General features: G+C 46.2%; 8 protein-coding genes and 1 non-coding gene across 10 annotated transcripts; 4 read left to right on the plus strand and 5 right to left on the minus strand.

Annotated features, from left to right (window-relative positions):
- The first annotated feature begins 102 nt into the window (after nt 1–102).
- TSTA_068230 (autophagy protein Apg12, putative) lies at nt 103–2,367 on the plus strand. The gene is made up of 3 exons (XM_002340742.1): nt 103–971; nt 1,068–1,267; nt 1,318–2,367. The coding sequence occupies exons 1-3, from the start codon at nt 719–721 to the stop codon at nt 1,381–1,383; spliced, it is 519 nt and encodes a 172-aa protein (XP_002340783.1). The 5' UTR covers nt 103–718; the 3' UTR covers nt 1,384–2,367.
- TSTA_068240 (uncharacterized protein) lies at nt 1,354–2,402 on the minus strand. 2 transcript variants are annotated; one of them, XM_002340744.1, is made up of 3 exons: nt 2,225–2,402; nt 1,964–2,153; nt 1,354–1,855 (listed from the first exon to the last, which is right to left on the minus strand). In XM_002340744.1, exons 1-3 carry the CDS (start codon nt 2,320–2,322, stop codon nt 1,850–1,852), a joined length of 294 nt encoding a protein of 97 aa, XP_002340785.1. In that variant the 5' UTR covers nt 2,323–2,402; the 3' UTR covers nt 1,354–1,849. The 2 variants fall into 2 exon arrangements, with proteins under 2 accessions (XP_002340785.1, XP_002340784.1); XM_002340743.1 differs by having other exon boundaries at nt 1,354–2,153.
- Nucleotides 2,403–3,083: 681 nt separating this feature from the next.
- On the plus strand, nt 3,084–3,633 carry TSTA_068250 (methionine-tRNA synthetase, putative; the record flags this gene model as incomplete). Its single annotated transcript, XM_002340745.1, has 3 exons — nt 3,084–3,147; nt 3,270–3,367; nt 3,484–3,633. 3 exons carry the CDS (start codon nt 3,084–3,086, stop codon nt 3,631–3,633), a joined length of 312 nt encoding a protein of 103 aa, XP_002340786.1.
- Nucleotides 3,634–4,056: 423 nt separating this feature from the next.
- TSTA_068260 (uncharacterized protein) lies at nt 4,057–8,536 on the plus strand (the record flags this gene model as incomplete). Its single annotated transcript, XM_002340746.1, has 3 exons — nt 4,057–5,742; nt 5,774–5,826; nt 6,626–8,536. The coding sequence occupies exons 1-3, from the start codon at nt 4,125–4,127 to the stop codon at nt 8,534–8,536; spliced, it is 3,582 nt and encodes a 1,193-aa protein (XP_002340787.1). The 5' UTR covers nt 4,057–4,124.
- Nucleotides 8,537–8,540: 4 nt separating this feature from the next.
- TSTA_068270 (carboxylesterase, putative) lies at nt 8,541–10,834 on the minus strand (the record flags this gene model as incomplete). The annotated part of the gene is made up of 2 exons (XM_002340747.1): nt 8,541–8,617; nt 8,761–10,834. 2 exons carry the CDS (start codon nt 10,832–10,834, stop codon nt 8,541–8,543), a joined length of 2,151 nt encoding a protein of 716 aa, XP_002340788.1.
- Nucleotides 10,835–11,564: 730 nt separating this feature from the next.
- On the minus strand, nt 11,565–13,330 carry TSTA_068280 (nuclear membrane fusion protein Kar5, putative; the record flags this gene model as incomplete). The annotated part of the gene is made up of 5 exons (XM_002340748.1): nt 11,565–11,981; nt 12,032–12,088; nt 12,137–12,343; nt 12,391–13,163; nt 13,189–13,330. The coding sequence occupies 5 exons, from the start codon at nt 13,328–13,330 to the stop codon at nt 11,565–11,567; spliced, it is 1,596 nt and encodes a 531-aa protein (XP_002340789.1).
- Nucleotides 13,331–16,308: 2,978 nt separating this feature from the next.
- Nucleotides 16,309–16,415, minus strand: TSTA_068290. The gene has a single exon. It is a non-coding gene; the product is annotated as a tRNA-Leu (tRNA).
- A 142-nt stretch (nt 16,416–16,557) lies between these two features.
- TSTA_068300 (mitochondrial 54S ribosomal protein YmL16) lies at nt 16,558–18,869 on the plus strand. Its single transcript, XM_002340749.1, has 3 exons — nt 16,558–16,847; nt 16,902–17,015; nt 17,078–18,869. The coding sequence occupies exons 1-3, from the start codon at nt 16,574–16,576 to the stop codon at nt 17,449–17,451; spliced, it is 762 nt and encodes a 253-aa protein (XP_002340790.1). The 5' UTR covers nt 16,558–16,573; the 3' UTR covers nt 17,452–18,869.
- TSTA_068310 (3'(2'),5'-bisphosphate nucleotidase) lies at nt 17,601–18,662 on the minus strand (the record flags this gene model as incomplete). The annotated part of the gene is made up of 2 exons (XM_002340750.1): nt 17,601–18,199; nt 18,230–18,662. 2 exons carry the CDS (start codon nt 18,660–18,662, stop codon nt 17,601–17,603), a joined length of 1,032 nt encoding a protein of 343 aa, XP_002340791.1.
- Nucleotides 18,870–18,938: the final 69 nt, after the last annotated feature.

Below are 18,938 nucleotides of genomic sequence, written 5' to 3' on the forward strand. Positions count from 1 at the left end.
GTATACGTACTTCATAACCTATAGATCGAAAGAGTCTCAGCACATGGTCTCCAATCTATTGAAATGTATATGGATAGGGTGATCATGACTCACATCCGCCTCAATTCTCCTCTTAGGACTACTCATTTTGACTGGCAATAAAGTATTGAGCAAGCGATAGTTGGATCAAACTGTTTGGATGTACCAAGAAAACTCTCGTATCGATGTGAGACGCCAAAATCGATCGTTCAAGTAGTCGTGGCAAGCGGGGTTGGGTTGGAACCGTAATGCTGGGATACCTAGATCAATGACGTACAAGATCCGACGATGATCCCCGGTATTGGGCCGGATAGAAGGAGTATGTGTTGGCAGAGAGACGTTGTATAAATAGCCAGTTCTTCGTATAACCACGATCAATAACTGTTGAAGAAAGAGTGTTGTAAAGAGAAATAACGATTGTAGGTTGAGTACCCGCGGAGGAGACAGATGGATGGATCGTCATGGGGGGTTATATATGGCGATAAGCTATCGGGGCTGGTCATGTGCCGCTTTTGTTGCCTGTTATATCAGGCACCACTAGAAAGCTGTCAAGTGATCGGTGAGCTAATTCGTTGATAGTTTAGCTGTACCTGAACATCATGTCATCGTCTTCTGACAACTGAAAGTTTGCACATGACAGTTCATATCTAGAGATCAATGGCCTTCATATCTTATAACTCTAAATCTTGACAAACTCACCATGGACTCTCCATCGCCCTCCGACAGCTCACGACGCGATTCCCCACAACCAGCGCTATCATCACCAGCCCTAGCACAACGACCCAAACCGACGGGAAGAAGCGACTCCAGTGCAGCTGGGAATACCGCCATTCCGGATGAAGATCATGGAGTTGATATTCCGCTGACTATGTCGGCTTCGGTCGTCTTGACTGGATTGCCGCACGATACACATCGGGCATTGGCTGATGCAGAGGCTATAGATGTAGGCAAAGGTTTGTCACTTTTTCTTATTCTATTTATTCTAACTTGATTAAGCTATGCACCACACCTAAAAATACGCTGTCTAAACCAATGCTGATATGCTACAGTCACCGTCCGATTCCAACCTCTCCCCTCAGCGCCCATCTTGAGAAAGACAGTCTTCAAGATCTCTGCATCCCAAAAGTTTGAAACTGTGGTCAACTTTCTAAGGAAGAAGCTGGATTGTAAAGACACTGATACCGTCTTTTGTTACATCAACAGCGTCTTTGCGCCATCGCTTGACGAAGGCATTGGAGGTTTGCACAGGGTATGTTGTTCCCTATATGATTAAGAAAAAGTAGACTGATTGTTTGGTAGTGCTTCAAGAACGAAACGGATGACCAGTTATGGGTCCAATACTCCATGACCCCGTTCTTTGGTTGAGTGATCCGAATTGATTTTCAACGATTCTTCTGATTTCCTACTTCATGAAGATAGTGGGTAAAATATATACATAGTCCATCAAAGTGATGGACAAACTAAGCTGCGTGCATCGCACAGACATGAAACGCACGGAAAGTCCTCTGCGTACGGATCTCCTGCTGACAAAGAAACGACGTATCAAGCGAATGGAATAGTCGGTCGTTGACTTTCGAATAAAGGACTTCTGAGCCGCCTTTTCAACCGTGGACCAAGACGCCGTAGCCGAGATTGCGACTGAGGGGACGCTATTGCAAGTATGAAACGATCAAAGGACCAGCCGTCGATGATTCATCTTAAAAAAGCCGGCTGAGAAAAGGGACGCGGTAATAAAATGTCCGGAAAATATGCATCACGAAAACGCCAACGCCGGAAAAATGCACGGAATAATTTCACAGCCACAAACCCATCTCATCGGAAGGGGTCTATCTCAGTTCTATCGAAGAAACAAAGACCGGATGTCAGTGATCCGCGTTGAGGATGCCCTCGGGCCGACTAACGGAACAACCGCAGGAAAGGAGAAAAAAAAAAGGAAGAAACTCACTTTGCGATATTGTTCGAATGCCCTCTGCATATCGTCCAAACTGGTCTTGTCGCCATAAGCGTCCATCAATTGCGCATTTCGTCGTAGACGTTCTTCTTCGAGCATGGATTCTCGTTGAATGTGTTGTTGCGCATTCCGCAATGCGGTAATACCATAGCCGATTCCCAATACAGCGATAATCGGAAGACCTCTTTGGTTTGAATTAGATGGACGTACATGGCAGAACATTGTGATCATATACTTGTAAGAGAGGAAACGTACATTTTTGTCATGCGGCCAAGTCTGATAATATGTCTGGGTGATGGGCTACCGCCGTTCCCTAGGGGTGCTTGTCCGTTCGGGGAGGCAAATTGGTCCATGTATGTATAATGCTGTAGTAGTTTGTTGAGAAGTATATTGGCAAGTAGTGGTGAGCGGTTCTTGCACAAGGAAAAAGTATGAAAGAGAGAAAAGAGAGTTGGGTTGGTAGAAATAGAAATAGGAATAAAAAAGCATCCCACGTAGACGTGTCGCATGCTCTCCCCCAGATTACTCCGAGGCCTAACAAAGATGTTACCTGATCGTATGACAGTACATTATTTTGCGTATTATATACATGGATTACAATGTGGGGTTTGTATACCATTTTTCAATTGGCTGAAACTGATAGGTAGTGTAGTGATTGGTCCGAAACCTTGATAGTAGCTGTGGAATACCGTATGATAGTTGCATCAGTTGTGTAATGTACAGTATTTCCGATATTAACGTGGGGAAGACGGGGACCTCGGACTTTTCCGAGGTTTGGCATTCTGGCGAGGATCGGATCTGACGGCAGATATACAAGATGAGAGTAATGAGGTTACGTACTATGCCTGCCATGCTGAAGTGAATGAATTATTGATGCTCCAATGTTTACACATACACATACAGGTCTTAACGGGTTCAGATCCCCGCGACAGAGTGCTAATGCAGAAATTCCAATGGGACAGCCCCATTGGGGTTACCTGATTCATGCATTTAGCTGACATCTCATTGACCATTGATCATGCTGTGTTGCATCAGAAAGATCAACTATCATGGCTACTCACGGTGTTGTCCTTCCCGAGCCAGGGAGGGAAAAGCATACTCATCACCAGCGCCCATGCCCTATGTCAACAATGTGCCTCATTTGGGTAATATCATAGGATTGGTGCTGTCGGCAGACGGTTTTGCGCGATATTGCAGATCCCGTGCTGTCAATGCTATTTTGGTCTGTGGGTGCATAACTGTATTCTACCTTCAACAAAATCTGGGAAGCCCTGTTCATGAAGTGGCCTGGTCTATCTAGGAACTGACGACTATGGCACAACTACTGAGGCGAAAGCTCTTATGGAAATATGTACACCTCGCGAACTGTGCGACAAATATCATGCCCTCCATGCCGAGGTATTCAAGTGGTTCAATCTCAGTTTCGACATATTTGGTCTCACCACAACCCAGCTCCAAACCGAGATCACACAAGAAACTTTCTTGGGATTATAACAGCAACAATCTGTTGGAAGAAGAGACAAGGGCACAACTTTATTGAGAAGAGCACCAGTCCTTCCTGGCAAATCGCTTTGTTGAAGGGGAATGTCCTCTACGTGGTTATCCCGACGCTCGTGGTGATCAATGTGATGGTTGTGGCGCGCTTCTCGGAACCCTACAACTGAAAAGTCCGCGGTGTAAAATCGACAATTCGACCCCGGTAACAAAGTAGTACACGGGATATGAAATGGGGAGGAATGGCGACGAATGTTCGGCGGCGATAGGATGAAGGAGGAGAAAGCTGCATTGAAACGCAAAGCAGCGAAAGGAAATGTTAATAATCCATCAAATTGATGGATATCCTGCATTAGTATTATAAATTCATAGAATAGAGGGTTGTACTAATTGACATAAAATGTTACAGTACGTCTTAACCATCGTTTGGATTTCCCGCGATCAGAGTGCCAATTGTAGGTATCTCATTAATTACCAGATTCATGCATTCATAGTTAACCTAGATCAAACTGATCTTAATAAACATTTGAATATCGAAATTTCCCCGCACCAAAGTGGAGAACTGAGGCGCTACCTATCGCTTCATGGCGGCCGACCACAACGATTCTCGCACAGCACAATTGCACGACTTTCTCCCTGCAAAGGCCAACAGACAATAACCATGTCTGCCGACGAGGACTCAGAGTTCACAGGCCAAACAAGAGACGGTCTCACACGCCTTCCTCCCGTGGCAACCGAAGAGACACCCCTGCTCCAAAATGAGTATCCCGCCGATCAACAATTGCAGCGAGAAGACACAGACGGAACACCCATCGCCAAAGAACCCACAACTTTAGAGCTGATCTTGGTTCTGGGAAGTATCTGGGTAGGGGTTTTCCTCGCTGCGCTCGATGCGACCGTTGTCGCGACTCTGTCCGGTCCCATCTCCTCGTCGTTCAATTCCTTGTCACTTTTGTCGTGGATTGCGATCTCGTATTTGATATCGAATGCCGCCTTTCAGCCGCTGAGTGGTCGGTTGACGGATATCTTCTCGAGGAGGGCGGGCTTGGTGTTTTCCAATATCTTTTTTGGGATTGGGAATCTTATATGTGGTCTGGCGACGGAGCAATGGATGATTGTGACCGGTCGGGTGGTTGCTGGTATCGGCGGTGGTGGTCTAACGGCAATCTCCACCTTTGTTACATCAGATCTCGTCCCATTGCGTCGACGGGGTGTATGGCAGGGAATCGGGAATATCTGCTATGGTACCGGTATGGGATTAGGGGGCATTTTCGGCGGAGTGGTCAATGACTCTCTCGGTTGGCGGTGGGCATTTCTGATCCAGGTACCGTTCGTCGTGCTCTCGACCGTACTTATCTGCTTCACGGTAAAAGTGCCCGTCAAGGAAACCGATCGATCGCGCATCAAACGAGTCGACTTTTTGGGCGCGTTCACCTTGATTGTTTTCCTGGTTTTGCTTCTGCTAGGTCTCAATGCTGGCGGAAATCAAGTTCCATGGAATCATCCACTGGTTCTTACCAGTCTACCATTATCGGTGGTCTTTCTTGCGATTTTCATCTACATTGAAGACAAGATCGCATCGGAGCCCGTCATTCCAGTCCGCCTGTTGCTCAATCGCACAGTGGGGTTTGCCTGCTTGACGAATTGGTTCTCTACAATGGCGGTTTTCGGTCTCCTCTACTACGTACCGATTTATTTCCAGGTACAAGGGTACTCCGTCACAGCGGCAGGTGTTCGTCTCGTCCCCGAAGCGGTTGGTACCGCTTTAGGCTCGTTGGGATCAGGAATGATTATGCGTGTTACGGGTCGATACATGCTTCTAAACTATGTGGTCATGGCACTGTTGGTTATTTGCGCTGGCCTATTCTGTACCTTTGAACTGAATTCCCCTTCGTGGCTGCCGATCCTCGGTCTGTTTGGTCTCGGACTTGGCTACGGCGCCATGCTTACCATCACCTTGGTCGCGCTCATTTCGGCGGTCGACCACCACTACCACTCGGTCGTCACTTCGGCATCGTACGCATTCCGTAGCACCGGAAGTACCATTGGTATCACCATTGCTTCCGCCGCGTTCCAGAATGTGCTCAAAAAGGGGCTGTGGGCTCGATTCGGTGATCGGGAAGACGCTGGGGAGTTGATACCCCGGCTTCGAGACAGTCTGGATGAGATTTGGAAAGTCCCCGCGGATTGGCGCCAGGGTGTGTTGGATGCTTATATGGAGTCTCTGCGTGCGATCTTCATTACTCTTCTTGGGGTTACGGTGTTGGCTGCTCTTTCGAGTGTGCTTATGAGACAACATACGTTATATAGCAACTTGGCTCGTCGATGAGCGTCTGAAGATGAAGGATACAATGTCTTTGACCGTACATATAGAGATAAGACTTGATAGATAGAGCATAGAACTCAACGTTTGAATTACTCCCTATTGGTTAAGGCTATGATTTGTATAATGGCGGAATCAGTCGAATGCAGCTTATTTGACAAGATTTATCTTTACATCGACAGCATGAGTAACCTTGATAAACACTAAACACATGTCTTAGAACAGACGGTGAAGCCCTGCCCAATCGTGAGGCTTATCGGAAGTCTGATAGTTGCACCAATCAGAGTACGCAGATTAGCTCGTTCTCCTTTTCTCTTTCCTCTCGATCTTACCACTAACACTCTTCATTCAACTCAAATATACTCCATGGCTTTAGCAGGTGACGTGTCTTCAACAACCTGGACCATGTCGAACATCATAAGTTGCGTCTGTTACGTACTCGCTCCTATTTCGTTCTCCTGACGTCCTAGGTCCCGCTGAAAAAGTTGTCACGTTCCAATCACAGCCGACGCATTGGTGGCAATCCCCAAACTTCACCTTTTGCCAGTGAATCGTGTTCCCCGACTTTTATTCCACCAGGCTGATTGAAGTGTACGAAGAAAGAGAAAAGAATACTTGATCTCGATTTTGACTGGGTTACTCTTGTCCGTTGAGTGGCTGCTACGAGTTACAACCCTTGTCTACTTTCCGACAAGCTTCGCGTTGTCCAATAATTCGCGGCGCATTTAAACGATTCGTCCTCAAAAGTCCATTATTCGCATTCGATATATCTACTGACTTTCACGGTCGTGTTACGGCGCCTGAACTCCGCATCACTGTTCGACAATCGTTCGACATAGAATAATTCTGGATATTCTGGCATGGCAATCAGTCTAAAAGCCGAAGATGTGGCCGGCCCAAAGGAGTCAAAGGGCCTCGAGACATCCCATTTGCAAATACATGAAATTACCGGAGATATAAATCGCAAAGATGGCTCAAGCACAATAGAAACGTCAACAAGGAGACCTCTAGAAAGGACGCAACGTCGAAAAAGAGTACTGCTGTCGACTGAAAGCGCTTTTGCCTCCAATTTCCTTTCCCCCTTAATACGCAGTCCCGATATCGAGCTTCGATTAATCACCGACGAGGAATCTTCCGCAATATCGACAGGAGCTACGAAGGTTCCTCATTACATGGACTCGGTCGATAGCCATACATTTGACAATAGGACGGGGTCACGGAGATGGCTGAGAGCAAAAGCGGCGGAGTTGTGTGAATGGGCTGATCTTCTCGTCGTCGCTCCGATTGATGCTGGCACATTGGGTTCGATGCTGTATGGTCTTACACATACACTAACCCTTTCGCTGCTTCGCGGGTGGGATATGAATAAACCCGTGTTTTTAGTTCCCGGTATGACCATTTCTGAATGGACGAATCCCTTGACTGAGAGGCAATTGCAAGAGCTTCATTACAACTGGCCGTGGATTGTGCGAATACCTCCTTTATTATGGAGTCATAGTGGACCGGAAGAACTGTCACAGCTACCGTGGGACGGCAGCCGTGTTTTCGAGGACTCACTGATAAAGACGCTTGATCTGAGTAATGTTTTGGCTGGTCGTGATGCAAGTCAGTTAGAACGAGAGCCCCTGGAGGAAAACCTCGAGACCACGAAACAGAGTTCGATGGCTATTGCCAAACTTGCTCAACAAGCCGCCAAGCACCGCGAAGAATCTCAAAGTGGCCGGCCCAAGTCGTTACCTCTGGAGTTATGGCTGAACGTCTTCGTGGACCATCTTGGCGACTGGGAGATTGCAAAGGCAGTTGGTATTCCAACAAATCTACCAGTTCCGAGAGAATGGCAGCCTCATATATTGAAAATGTCGACGCCTCCATCGTTAGAGTACACCATTCTTCGGGGTTCATTCACAGCCATCACATCGAAAATCAAAGAACTCACTCCCTATACACCACTGTCGAATTTAGCATGCCATTTGATATTCAAATTCTCGAGAACCGATATCTTGACGTATCTACTGGAGCAGCATCCCAGTTTATATAATACAACCACGCGGTTTAACAACTTACCATACCTTGCATCTGCTATATACGGCAACCCAACTATTCTGACATGGTGGCGTGACTCCCCCGTTTCATCAACACAGGAACACGGCCCAGATGCCATGGATGGTGCTTCCCGATCAGGACATATAAACGTACTAGACTGGTGGCTTTCCTCCGGTCTCCCACTACGCTATTCCGAACGTGCTCTAGAATCAGCCAGTGCCGAGGGTCGCATCAATGTCCTCGAATGGTGGAAAAATGCATCTCTCACAGCACCGTCATCACGACCCGTGCCCCTGAAAGTCGGTAAATCAGTTCTCCTAGCTGCTCAGTCCGGCAAAACACAATCCCTCGCCTGGTGGGACGCATCGGGTATTCCGTACACTCACTCCGAATCCGTAGCACGCATCGCCAGTACACACGGCCACATCCACGTCCTCGAACTCTGGTATCGACTCAAAGGCGCAAAAATGATCTTTGATAATCAGGTTCTTGTCGGAGCTACCCGTAGCGGGCACGACAATGTCCTCGAATGGTGGCGAAAGAGTGGATTGCGGGTCGAATTCAAAACTTGTGATATCGAAGAGGCGCTGGAAGATGCTGATCCAACCACTGAGGCGGCGCAGCGGGTGCGACAGTGGTGGGCACGGAACGGGTTGAATCTTGGTGTTGGCACGAGCGAGTGGATGAAGGTTAAAGTGTTGACATAATTGTCTATTGTTTTGCTGCGTATACCCAATGTTTCCCCTGTTGTTTGATTGGAGTAAATCGCATTTTGTCCGGGTTTATTCCTTATAGATGTTTAGTACATAGGCATAGCATAGCGTTTCGGTATCTATGAGATATTTACAAATCGAACATAGCGAGTAACTAGATAATGAATCAAATACCATCGGCAGAGATACCAGACCTCTTCACTTCTTATATGTCATACCTAGCAATTGACAATGCTCCCTATCAGGTAAATCAGAATACCACACCCTAGGCCACTGCAAATTCACCAACCCCCGACCCTTTTTGGCATCATATTCCTCAAACCCGAACCCCTCGAACATTTCCAACGACGACTCATACCCCCTTATTATCAAATACTCCTTATCCGGATTCGGATTTCCGGTTTTTGCAAATGAGGTCCATATATCCTGTATCGCGTTTGTGTAATATATATCCTCTTCAACCCTCACGGGTTGATCGAAGATGTAATATGTTCCGAATACCTCGTATAAATCACCTGAATGACAGCGATAGTATGGAGTATCAGGTTCGTTGACGGGGAATGTGCAGAGGTCATAAAAACTGTAGAAACTGAGTGCGTAGGCTCGTTGATGGGTGTATACCCAGAGACTGGTGAAGGCGTTGGAACTCTTGGGGGCGGATGTTGTAGCAGCATCGATGAATTCGAGGACGTGGCAGATAATCATTCCATCTGTACCGATGTTGACGGTGGCGTTATAAGGATCCGTATAATCTTGGGGAATGTCCCAAAGTCCAGAGGAAGAGATGTCAGATATCTGGGATGAGTTGATTATGCCTTGGTTGATGAGTACTTTCAGACCGGTGGTGAGATTGGTCATGTTAAGAGAGATGTTAGTCGATAGTAAGGACTGCGCTTCATCGGGCATAAAGCCTATAAGTAGATTTACGTGATTGACTTGAGCGTTGGCAACGAGTGAAACTGGTTGATCGACCATATACACGCCATCGATAACAGTGCTCCACGACCAAGACTCGGTGCTGATACTGAGTAAGGTCTCTGCAGAAAGCTGTCGTAGACATTCGAGTCTTGCCTCTGCTCCCAACGAACTCGGACACTCCGGCTGGATGTAAGGAATCATCTTAGACGCAATCGTAGCTTGATCCACAACAATCCCTCCCAAAGACTGCGGAATAGCATTTTTAAACAATCCCTTCGCTTTGGGGGATGTTATCAAATCCATAACCGAAGCACCACCAGCAGATTGACCGAATATAGTGACGTTGTCAGGATCCCCTCCAAACGCAGCGATATACTTCTTGACCCATTGCAGAGCCGCAATCTTATCGGACAATGCGTAATTCCCATTCACAACGCCATCGTCAAGAGTCAACAGACCAAAGATATTAAGCCGATAGTTGATGCTTACAAGCACAGCATCGCCGCGACTTACGAGACTGGCCCCGTCGAATGTGGAATCACTCCCGGCGCCGTTTATCATTGCACCGCCGTGGATCCAGAGCATGACCGGCTTCAACCCCTTGGACGGCGGGGAGTCACCGCTTGGAAGGACAGGAGTAAAGACTTCAAGATACAAGCAATCTTCACTGTTACCCCAGGGATTCAGACCTTGAGCATTCCCCTCAAAACTGCCTACCTGCATGCATGCAGGCTTGTATGCTGTTGCATCGATTATACCAGTCCCGTTGTTAGAGTATTCCGGTGGTTGAGCATATTGAAATCGTAGATCATCGACAGGTGGTTTGGCATAGGGGATACCCAGAAATCGATATGCCATGTGGTCTCGCAATCCTTCAAATACGACTCCCTCAATGATTGGTGTTTTCACAGTTGGGAATGTAGAGTAATCGGTATCAACTTGACTCACAAAAGGGGCCGTATTGGTACACAGGAATGGGAATTCTAATGCATTGCCAGCCGTAGAAAGCACACCGTGAAAATCCGATGGTTGCGTCAAACTACATGACGTCCAGAGTAGATCGAATGCATCAATATTTCCCAGCCAGACCTGATAAGCGATATCATTTGCGAAAACGCTCAATTTGTCACAATCAAGTAGACTTTCATTATATGAAGCGCAAATCTCAGATGCATGGTCGTAGGTCGCTGGCTCATTGACGAGGATTGCGCTAGGTGTTTGTTCGTGAGTTCTCCAGTCTCCATCATTGTGGAATAGGATTGTTGCGCTGTTGAATTGGTTTTTTAGATAATGAGATGAGGCGGGTGACGCTTCTGATAGGAGTAATGTGTTGAGAAGCCAGAAGACGAACGCCGATCCGATGAGGTTATCCATGTTGATCCCCAAGCTTGACGATGAAACGAACCCATGCTCTCGACTTTCAGAATTCTATGGCTTAGCTTAGGTATAAATACCGAGCTATATTCCAATACATTCTCCACATCGGTTTTATTCAACCGTATATTAGCCTGAATTCTTGATCTGCAAGTCGGGGGATCGGCCGTCTACGGTTACATTATACAAGGCGTAAATTCAGTTGGTATACAAGAGAGCGAGAAACAAGGTCAAAGTGCGTTACGCTAGCCATGCATCGTGACCAGAGTGCCTAGATTGTATGTAGTCAAGACTATTCCCCGCAGAAAGTGTTTTGTGGGGAGATCCCACATCTGTATTCTCAAAAAGTGACCCGCTGGTACGTGAACGTATAAATTTAGGAGGCTAGCTCTCTAATGAATATGTAATCATATCTGTTGAATTGTTCAAAGTTTAGACCTGCTTGAAGAACTACCTAAATACCCGGGAAGCCCTAAGATTGCCTGGTGCAAACAGAATTTACCGAATTAGGAAAGAATTACCCAAAAGGGATCAGTGTTCGTGGTCAACCTTAACCTTAGCCATGATGAATCAGAAGAAGTGGATTCTAGAAATGCAGAATAGATAGATACATGAGATAGTAATATGCAAGAAATAAAATTTCCGAGTGGATGCGCCGCAACCGCAATGCTTCATCCTATATGACAATAAGGCTGGCAGTCGGCTAGTAGATGATACCCATAAAGGGACATCAAATACGATTCATGAATGTCGACAAATGAAAATGGGTAATATATGAAATAGCTCTAGAAACCAAGGCAAACCCCGCAAAAACAGATATTATACCTGCCATCTTGGGATTCTGAACCGCAAACAGAGTAAGAAGTAATGAAAGAGCCGTCCAAAGTGAGATGTTCAGGCCGAATAGGCCGTCCATTTCTTGGAAATCCTTGAACTTGGACGCTGTTTCCTCAAGTATAGACTCCAGGTTGGCGGCGCGAACTGTGAGCTTCTCAAGCAGGGCGAACACAATCTTCGTATTGGCGCCTAAAGCCTCCTGGGCCTGAGCTTGTGTCTCAATAGCTTTAGCATGATGAGCTTGTGTTTCGAGAAGCCTTGATGCGCGTGCCTCGGATTCTTCTAAGTGCGTTTCGAAAGATTGCAGTCTCTGGGATATCTTGTCAGAGACATCGATAAGTATAGATAGAAGCAACAAACCTCTAATATAAGACTCTCTTGTTTGTGAACTGCGGCAAAACGTTCCACCAACCATTCCTATGGCATATTAGCAACATAGCTACCAAGCATGCTTGCACTTCTTACCAGCGCCCCATCCACACCAGCAACTCTTTCCTGCAGATTGTTCAATGAGGACTGCATGAAGAGTGTGAGCTCATGGTTAGATTCCATATCTTTTATATCCTGCCCTTGCAAATCCTTCAATTCTGAGTTTCGCCGTTCTAGTTCGTTATATATCTCATTTATTCGACTTCGCAAATGCTCAATGTCAGTAATAGAAATATGCATGCCCTATATCTATTAGTCAATTTTCCCGATCTTTGTTATACACTCCATACCTGGCTCAGAGCAGAGGAATCTTCTTCCACATCTTTCAGAAGCAAAAGAACTTTTGAAATGCTGGAGCTCACAACACCCTCAAAGTTTCGGAGAAGACTGGCGAAGAGACTGCTTGCCTGGATGCTATCTTTTTGAAGCTCTGTTATAAGCCGATCCCTCAGTTTGTACACTGTTTCCATGAATATCCTTTGCTGAGCATTCTCGGCAGCAGCATCCCGTAATGCTGTCTGTAAAGCAGAGTTGAGGTTTTCTGCATTCTTAGCTAATGACTGGTGTAAATTCAGCATTTCCTCCTTTTCAATTTCAATGCGCGCAGCCTGACAGATAACGATTGCATTTTGTCTGCTATTACTGTAACTCGTCCACCACTGAGGTCTCGACTCCAACCCCCGAAGACAACCTTCAACCACAGATGCTGAAAAATCATCGGCAATATCCACCAAGTCTATTCCGGATTCATCGTAAGCCGCGTCAGAAGCAATTCGGATCGATGAGCATGACAGCGGGATTGAGGCGCCAGCCCCTGAGAGTTCACATAACGCAAGTCTGGCGGCATATATAGACTTCACTCGGTCGAGGGTATCTGCGATCTCGGCCCCGCCTGAAGGTTCAGAGCTGCTAAGGCTCTGGCAAGATGTGAGAAGCTTCATTGCAGCTATTCTACTGCACGACGGCGACGATTTCATCGATTCGAGGAGTTGTATCGCATTTGAGAAGACGCTGTCATGTTGGGCTGTTCTCGAGTGGATCAACTTGACTAGGTCGGGACTCTCTATAGATTTTTTTGCATTTGCTACTCTGGTTAGCGCCGTCATAACCCTGGACGAGTTGATGGTTATAGTTACTCTTTCGTATAGATCCTGCATATAGATCCATGAACGATGCCCCTGTGGACGCTATCAAGGACAGCAATAGAATCTTGAGCAGCGCCAGCGACATTTCTGAGGTTGGCGTTTTTAAATGCTAGAAATGAAGATGGTGGTCTCTTTCGACAGGGCCAAGTCGGCGTGGTGATGATGGGTTGTAGGAGAAGAGGAAGATTGAGGATTTTCCAGTTGAAGCGATGTGAAGGATACGTGAGAAGGAATATTCCTTGCACATTTTGGTTTAAGTCTTTTGGGAAGGTGACAATTGCCGTAAGAGGAATAAGAGGAAAGTGAGGTTCGCGAGGAAGGAGCAGCAGGGGAGGGAGGCCTTCCTCCCCGACATTGAATCACTCTGATGAGATATCTTTTAGAGCATTTAACACCCTTACTCTCTGTTTGACCCCCATCAATATACAGAAATATGTAACAGAATATTAAAAACTGATTCATGTATTATACACTGCTATTGCAAGGTAAAGTAGTAGTCAATATCAAGATTAGCCTCCTCCGCTATATATTTTTTTGGGAAACCCCAGTGCTTTCACACATTTTACGTCCATTTTCAAGACAAACTCATTGTTCAATGCAGTTTAATAGCTGTGGAGTGATGTGTTCAATTCTTGATGCCTGAGACACCAAGGCAAGATGGCCGAGCGGTCTAAGGTATATTCTTCTTCTTCGCTAGCCCAGCCAATAGCATCTTCTAATACAGTATACAGGCGCTAGCTTAAGGTCTAATCTGATTCTGATCAGTTGATCACGCTAGTCCGAAAGGGCGGTTAGTAGCATCTCCTCTGATAATAGTTTTCATCCAGCATACTAACTAATCCCTCAGTGGGTTCGAATCCCACTCTTGTCAGGTCCTCATTCTTTTTTTTTCTGTCTTTTCGCAAGAAATAAGTTTATTTTGAATCCCACGAATCGTCAAAGATTCCTCATGGTGCCCAGTACGGAGTCGGCACTGGGGAAATGGGCATTTTTTCCAGATGGCATTTGATTTTCATATCAACATGCGCTGCCCCTGGTGGACCATGCGTAGCGAAGGTCCACGGCACATTTTGCGTGCCCTATTGCGGGCCTTGCGAGATTGAGTGCCTGCAGGATTCCTGGTCGAATTCGACATCCAAACTCGCGTTGGTAAATTCGAATCTACTTGTAGTTGAGCGGTCCTTGACAAAGTCGATCAGCGGCTGAACGGTTCAATCAAAACGCTCGAGAGTACTGCAACGGGTTTCCAAGGATAATTCGTCAAGGCGTAATAGTTGGAATGGATTGACAGTTTTAAGAGAAAGAGATTGATAGTTTGCATGGATTGGATACTCATAAACCTTCGAGCCTGCCAGTGCATTGGTCTGCTTTTCTTTGGAAAAATTGATCATCTCTGTATCTTGAATATGTAGGACCACAGATGACGAAACACATGGAATATCTCCTTGAGAGATTCATAGAGCAACCTTTTCCCAGATTGGTCCTTTTTTTCCTTTCCCTTTAGCAGTTCCATGATCTATAGTCCAACATTGGAGGTAGAAAAGCGTTTGGTGCGTTTACTTCTCTTGTGTTGGGATCACGCAACGACAATGCAGTAGGAAGCAGAACTCTGGTCTCTTCGGAAAGTTTAGCAGAATAATCCACTGTGCTGAAGAAGTTGGATATGGGCAATCATAATCTAGTTCAATTCTCACGGGAACAGCGGAGAGGATCTGCATCCAGTTTAGCACGGACTAAAGCGAGGAACAGGAGTCCGTTGGCGTACATTTGGATTAGAGAGCAGGAAATGAGCAATTTGTACTTCATATGTGAAATGCAATTTCTTTGAAGTCGCAGGTCCGTTGAGCTGGAGCCGAACCCTGCATGGGGGTCACAAGAAATACAAGTCATCTTCGAAAGGCAAGATGGCCGTGCGGTTAAGGCGATGTGTTCGGACCTCTATACATCATATTTGGTGCGTATTGTAAGTAGTTTCTCATTCCGAAAGGGTGCGAGCGAATGTCAATTTTTGCTACCCTATAGCAATAGGGCCAGTCACTTCCCCTTTTTACCACATATAGGCTGTAAGGGAACTGATCAATCAGGCCACAAATTAGCAGCAACTCCTCTATGCCAAAACCCGAAGGGGTTGTTATCACTCGGTTGCACACTTATATACGCAGTAATAGCACAAGTCTAGCTAGGATTGAAGAGATTTCATCTGCTAAAAGGAGGGTGTCGTAAACCTTGGTTGACAGGTAAGTCAGATCAGAGTAAACTCCTCGCTGAACTAAGGTTCGGTGGTATGCTGCTAACGAGAGTGTCACAGAGACAAGTATCGAGTTATATCAAAGAGACAATAAGAGAAGTAACTGTGTTAACTAGCCTAGAGTGATCTGTGTACAGTATGTACTCTTATACCCTAGGTTATTGTATAGTCAGTAAAAGACAGCAGAGTAGAACTATATACATGATAAATGAGCGTCCTTATATATATATATCCCTTGCTCAACGAATGCCTGATTCATTCGTGGTGAATCACTGATTAGTCCCTAAACCTACCTTGTCCTGGTTCGGTTCCTAGCTCCTGTGACGAGAAGCCAATCCAAATAGATAGTATTTCTATTCCCAGGGTGCTGTGTCGACGAAGAAACTGAGTATGGAGAGGGAAACTATCTATTCAGGGGAAACAGCCCATATTTATTAGCCTCTATCCTCACTCCTTGACGGTGCTGCCCGTCTCATACAAATCTCCGTCGCCTAGCCGCTGTCCCAATATGGAATTGATACATATCAAAAGCAAAGGACGATGCCGATTGATATATCTCACTTATTGACGGAGATCCCCATCCAAGGATTCCCAATCAGTAAAGGACACACTGCGCCAAGCCCGCGGAAGCTAGGGTTAAGCCGTCACAGCTTCACGTTATTAGTCATTGGCTGTGAAGTGCTAATTCTCTGACAAGAGGGTTTACAGACAATAGTCTTATTGACCAACCCAAGTTGAAGGTGAAAACCAAGCATGGTACTCTCTCTGTTCAAAAGTATGTTTGATATAGGAAAAAAAAAAGCAAAAAAAGATTTTGACAAGAGTGGGATTCGAACCCACGCCCTTTCGGACTAGCGGTCAACCAATCAAAGACTGATTAGTCACCTTAAGCTAGCGCCTTAGACCGCTCGGCCATCTTGCCTTGATAGATCTAAAGAAATTCTCCATAAATAACAAGACATAATTTAGGCAGCTGTCCGTGTATGTCGTTAAATTGATATGCACGTGATGCGCTTTCCCGAATACGGGCCAAATAATTTCAACAGAGCTAGAACGACCTCCTCGATAACAACAACAACCATGTCTTGCGCCGCCTCACAACGCTGCCTGGTGCAGCTTCTACGTGAGCCGATACGGTCGAAATCAGTCCCTGCATTTCTCGTTCCAGCGCTTTCCCAGCCATTGAGGGCGCAATGCTTCTCGACAACGTCTGCGGCCCGATCTCGTATTGGCGGTGCCCCCGTGTCTATACCACCAGAGGTCAATTTGAGTCTTATTGATCTTCCGCAGATCAAGGCTCGTGGCAAGGCAAAGGATGCTCCGAAGATGGCCGTCGAAGTGAACGGTCCATTAGGTTTGTCACCTTGATGTTGGTCGGTGAATATCATACTGATGCCCTTGATTTAAGGACAAATGACATTGAACATTCCTCCATTCGTCAACATTAACCATGATCAGACCGCACGAAAAGCCACGATATCTGTCCAAGACGCAGAAGTTCCTCATCAACGTGCCATGTGGGGTATGTGCTTTTCCCAAACCACGATCAAGGGACCGTAATTTAACGTGAATACTGTCATACAGGAACAACACGCGCTCATCTCCAAAACTACGTCCTCGGTGTGTCTGAGGGTCACATTTGCATCCTTAGTCTAGTCGGTGTCGGTTACAGGGCCACTATCGAATCAACTGCGACTACAGTGACTGCTGAATATCCCGGTCAACAATTCGTGTCGTTGAAGGTCGGATACTCACATCCAATTGAATTACCCATTCCAAAGGGCGTTAAAGCTTCGACTCCTCAGCCTACTCGTATCTTGCTGGAAAGTATCGATAAGGAGGTTGTGACTCAATTTGCCGCTGAAATCAGAGCATGGAGAAAGCCGGAACCGTACAAGGGCAAGGGTATTTTTGTAAACGGGGAGACCATTCGGCTCAAAAACAAGAAGATCAAATGATTGCCATCTGCATTTGCTCTGCTTTGCTATACATATTTGCTTGGATGTATATTTAGGTCATGGTATCTTTTGTATTGTATAGTGGTGTAGTCTAGGATTTCTTCATATCATGATCATCAAACTTTTGGTCTCTCCACGTGCAGGTAACTCTATTTCAAGTTCAACACAGCCTGGACTGCATCGATGACTTGATCTTGAAGTTTAGCAGGAGCAGCGACAACGCCTTTGTTATTCTTAAGGGTTCTTCCCTGGGTGAAGTCAAGACGCTTGCCATAGATATCAGTCACCTGGCCACCTGCTTCCCGGACGAGAAGATCGCCAGCAGCATGGTCCCAAATCTTTTCCTGGTATTCTTTCTTCATAGGCAAACGAAGGTAGATGTCTCCGGCACCGCGAGCAATCGAGCAATACTTAGCCTGAGAGTCCAAGCGCACACTTGGAGCAGTGATTCCCAAACGTTTGGCGACTGCAGCATTGTCATCCTGGTTAGAGTGAGCGGCTTCAACGCCCTCACAGAATACAGCCTGAGAGACATCTGGGACTGGTCGCATGGATATAGATTTGCTTGGTGCAAGACCGGCACTTGTCAATGGCCGACTGACGGCTCCTTCTCCCTGGACAGTGGAGAAAAGAACACCCTTACCCTCTTCATCAGACTGCTGACTGCCAATACCTGCAGTGAGAGATTCGGAGTCATCAATTGGAAGATTAGGACATCCAATGACTCCTACCTTCACGTCACCATCCACTATTAAGGCTAGACAGACTGCGTACTGACCACCTCGCAGGAAGCCCTTGGTACCATCGATAGGGTCCAGTGCCCAAATACGACCTTTTGCTCCGCCGAGCGAATTCCCTTGATCTATCACAGCCAACATGGCCTCTTCATTCCCTAACGATCCTCCAAGGATCTCATCACTGGCCGCATCGTTCAATTTGATATCCTTCACCAAGTCCCAAATCTCCGATCGCAAGGCAGCATCTTGTCTTAGCTCGCTTGACTCTTCCTCTGCTACAATCTCGTCGTTGGGGAAATTCTTGGTAATGGCTTGGATAATTAAAGCTTGAGCGCCGAAGTCGCCCTTTGTCACCGGGGATTTATCGTCTTTGGCCAATTCCCCTTTGGCTTTTTCGTGAAAGACTTTCTTTGTGAGCAAACAAGCCCGTTGTACTGCAAGTTCGGCAATTCGCCGTTCATAATCGTAGGTCATGATGGCGGTGGTAGAGAAAAAGTGAGATCGATATCGGAGCTGACTGAGGATTGCGGAGAGACGAGGCTGACAAGTTGTGATAACGCTTGGGGCCAGGATGAATTTATGAGGACAGGTTTTCAGTAATGCAGTGTCAGATAATATTGTACAAAAATAGGAACAGTAATGTCTCAAATCAGACAATTGACAATGAATGTTTCGAGTCTTGATACATGAACGATGAACTCTGGGAAACCTCAAAGCATCAGCAAAGTGGATACCATTACTAAACAGGAC

Source organism: Talaromyces stipitatus, genomic scaffold, assembly GCF_000003125.1.
Source record: "Talaromyces stipitatus ATCC 10500 scf_1105507295523 genomic scaffold, whole genome shotgun sequence".
Classification (NCBI taxonomy): Eukaryota; Fungi; Ascomycota; class Eurotiomycetes; order Eurotiales; family Trichocomaceae; genus Talaromyces; species Talaromyces stipitatus.

What these genes read in the sequence shown, in the direction of transcription:
- TSTA_068230 (XM_002340742.1), top strand. Translation starts at nt 719, where the DNA reads ATGGACTCTCCATCGCCCTCCGACAGCTCACGACGCGATTCCCCACAA. An exon ending in GGCTATAGATGTAGGCAAAG is followed by an intron (nt 972 to 1,067) that starts GTTTGTCACTTT and finishes GATATGCTACAG; the next exon opens with TCACCGTCCGATTCCAACCT. An exon ending in GCATTGGAGGTTTGCACAGG is followed by an intron (nt 1,268 to 1,317) that starts GTATGTTGTTCC and finishes ATTGTTTGGTAG; the next exon opens with TGCTTCAAGAACGAAACGGA.
- TSTA_068240 (XM_002340743.1), bottom strand. Translation starts at nt 2,322, where the DNA reads ATGGACCAATTTGCCTCCCCGAACGGACAAGCACCCCTAGGGAACGGC. An exon ending in CTTGGCCGCATGACAAAAAT is followed by an intron (nt 2,154 to 2,224) that starts GTACGTTTCCTC and finishes TTCAAACCAAAG; the next exon opens with AGGTCTTCCGATTATCGCTG.
- TSTA_068300 (XM_002340749.1), top strand. Translation starts at nt 16,574, where the DNA reads ATGTCTTGCGCCGCCTCACAACGCTGCCTGGTGCAGCTTCTACGTGAG. An exon ending in CGAAGTGAACGGTCCATTAG is followed by an intron (nt 16,848 to 16,901) that starts GTTTGTCACCTT and finishes CCTTGATTTAAG; the next exon opens with GACAAATGACATTGAACATT. An exon ending in TCATCAACGTGCCATGTGGG is followed by an intron (nt 17,016 to 17,077) that starts GTATGTGCTTTT and finishes ACTGTCATACAG; the next exon opens with GAACAACACGCGCTCATCTC.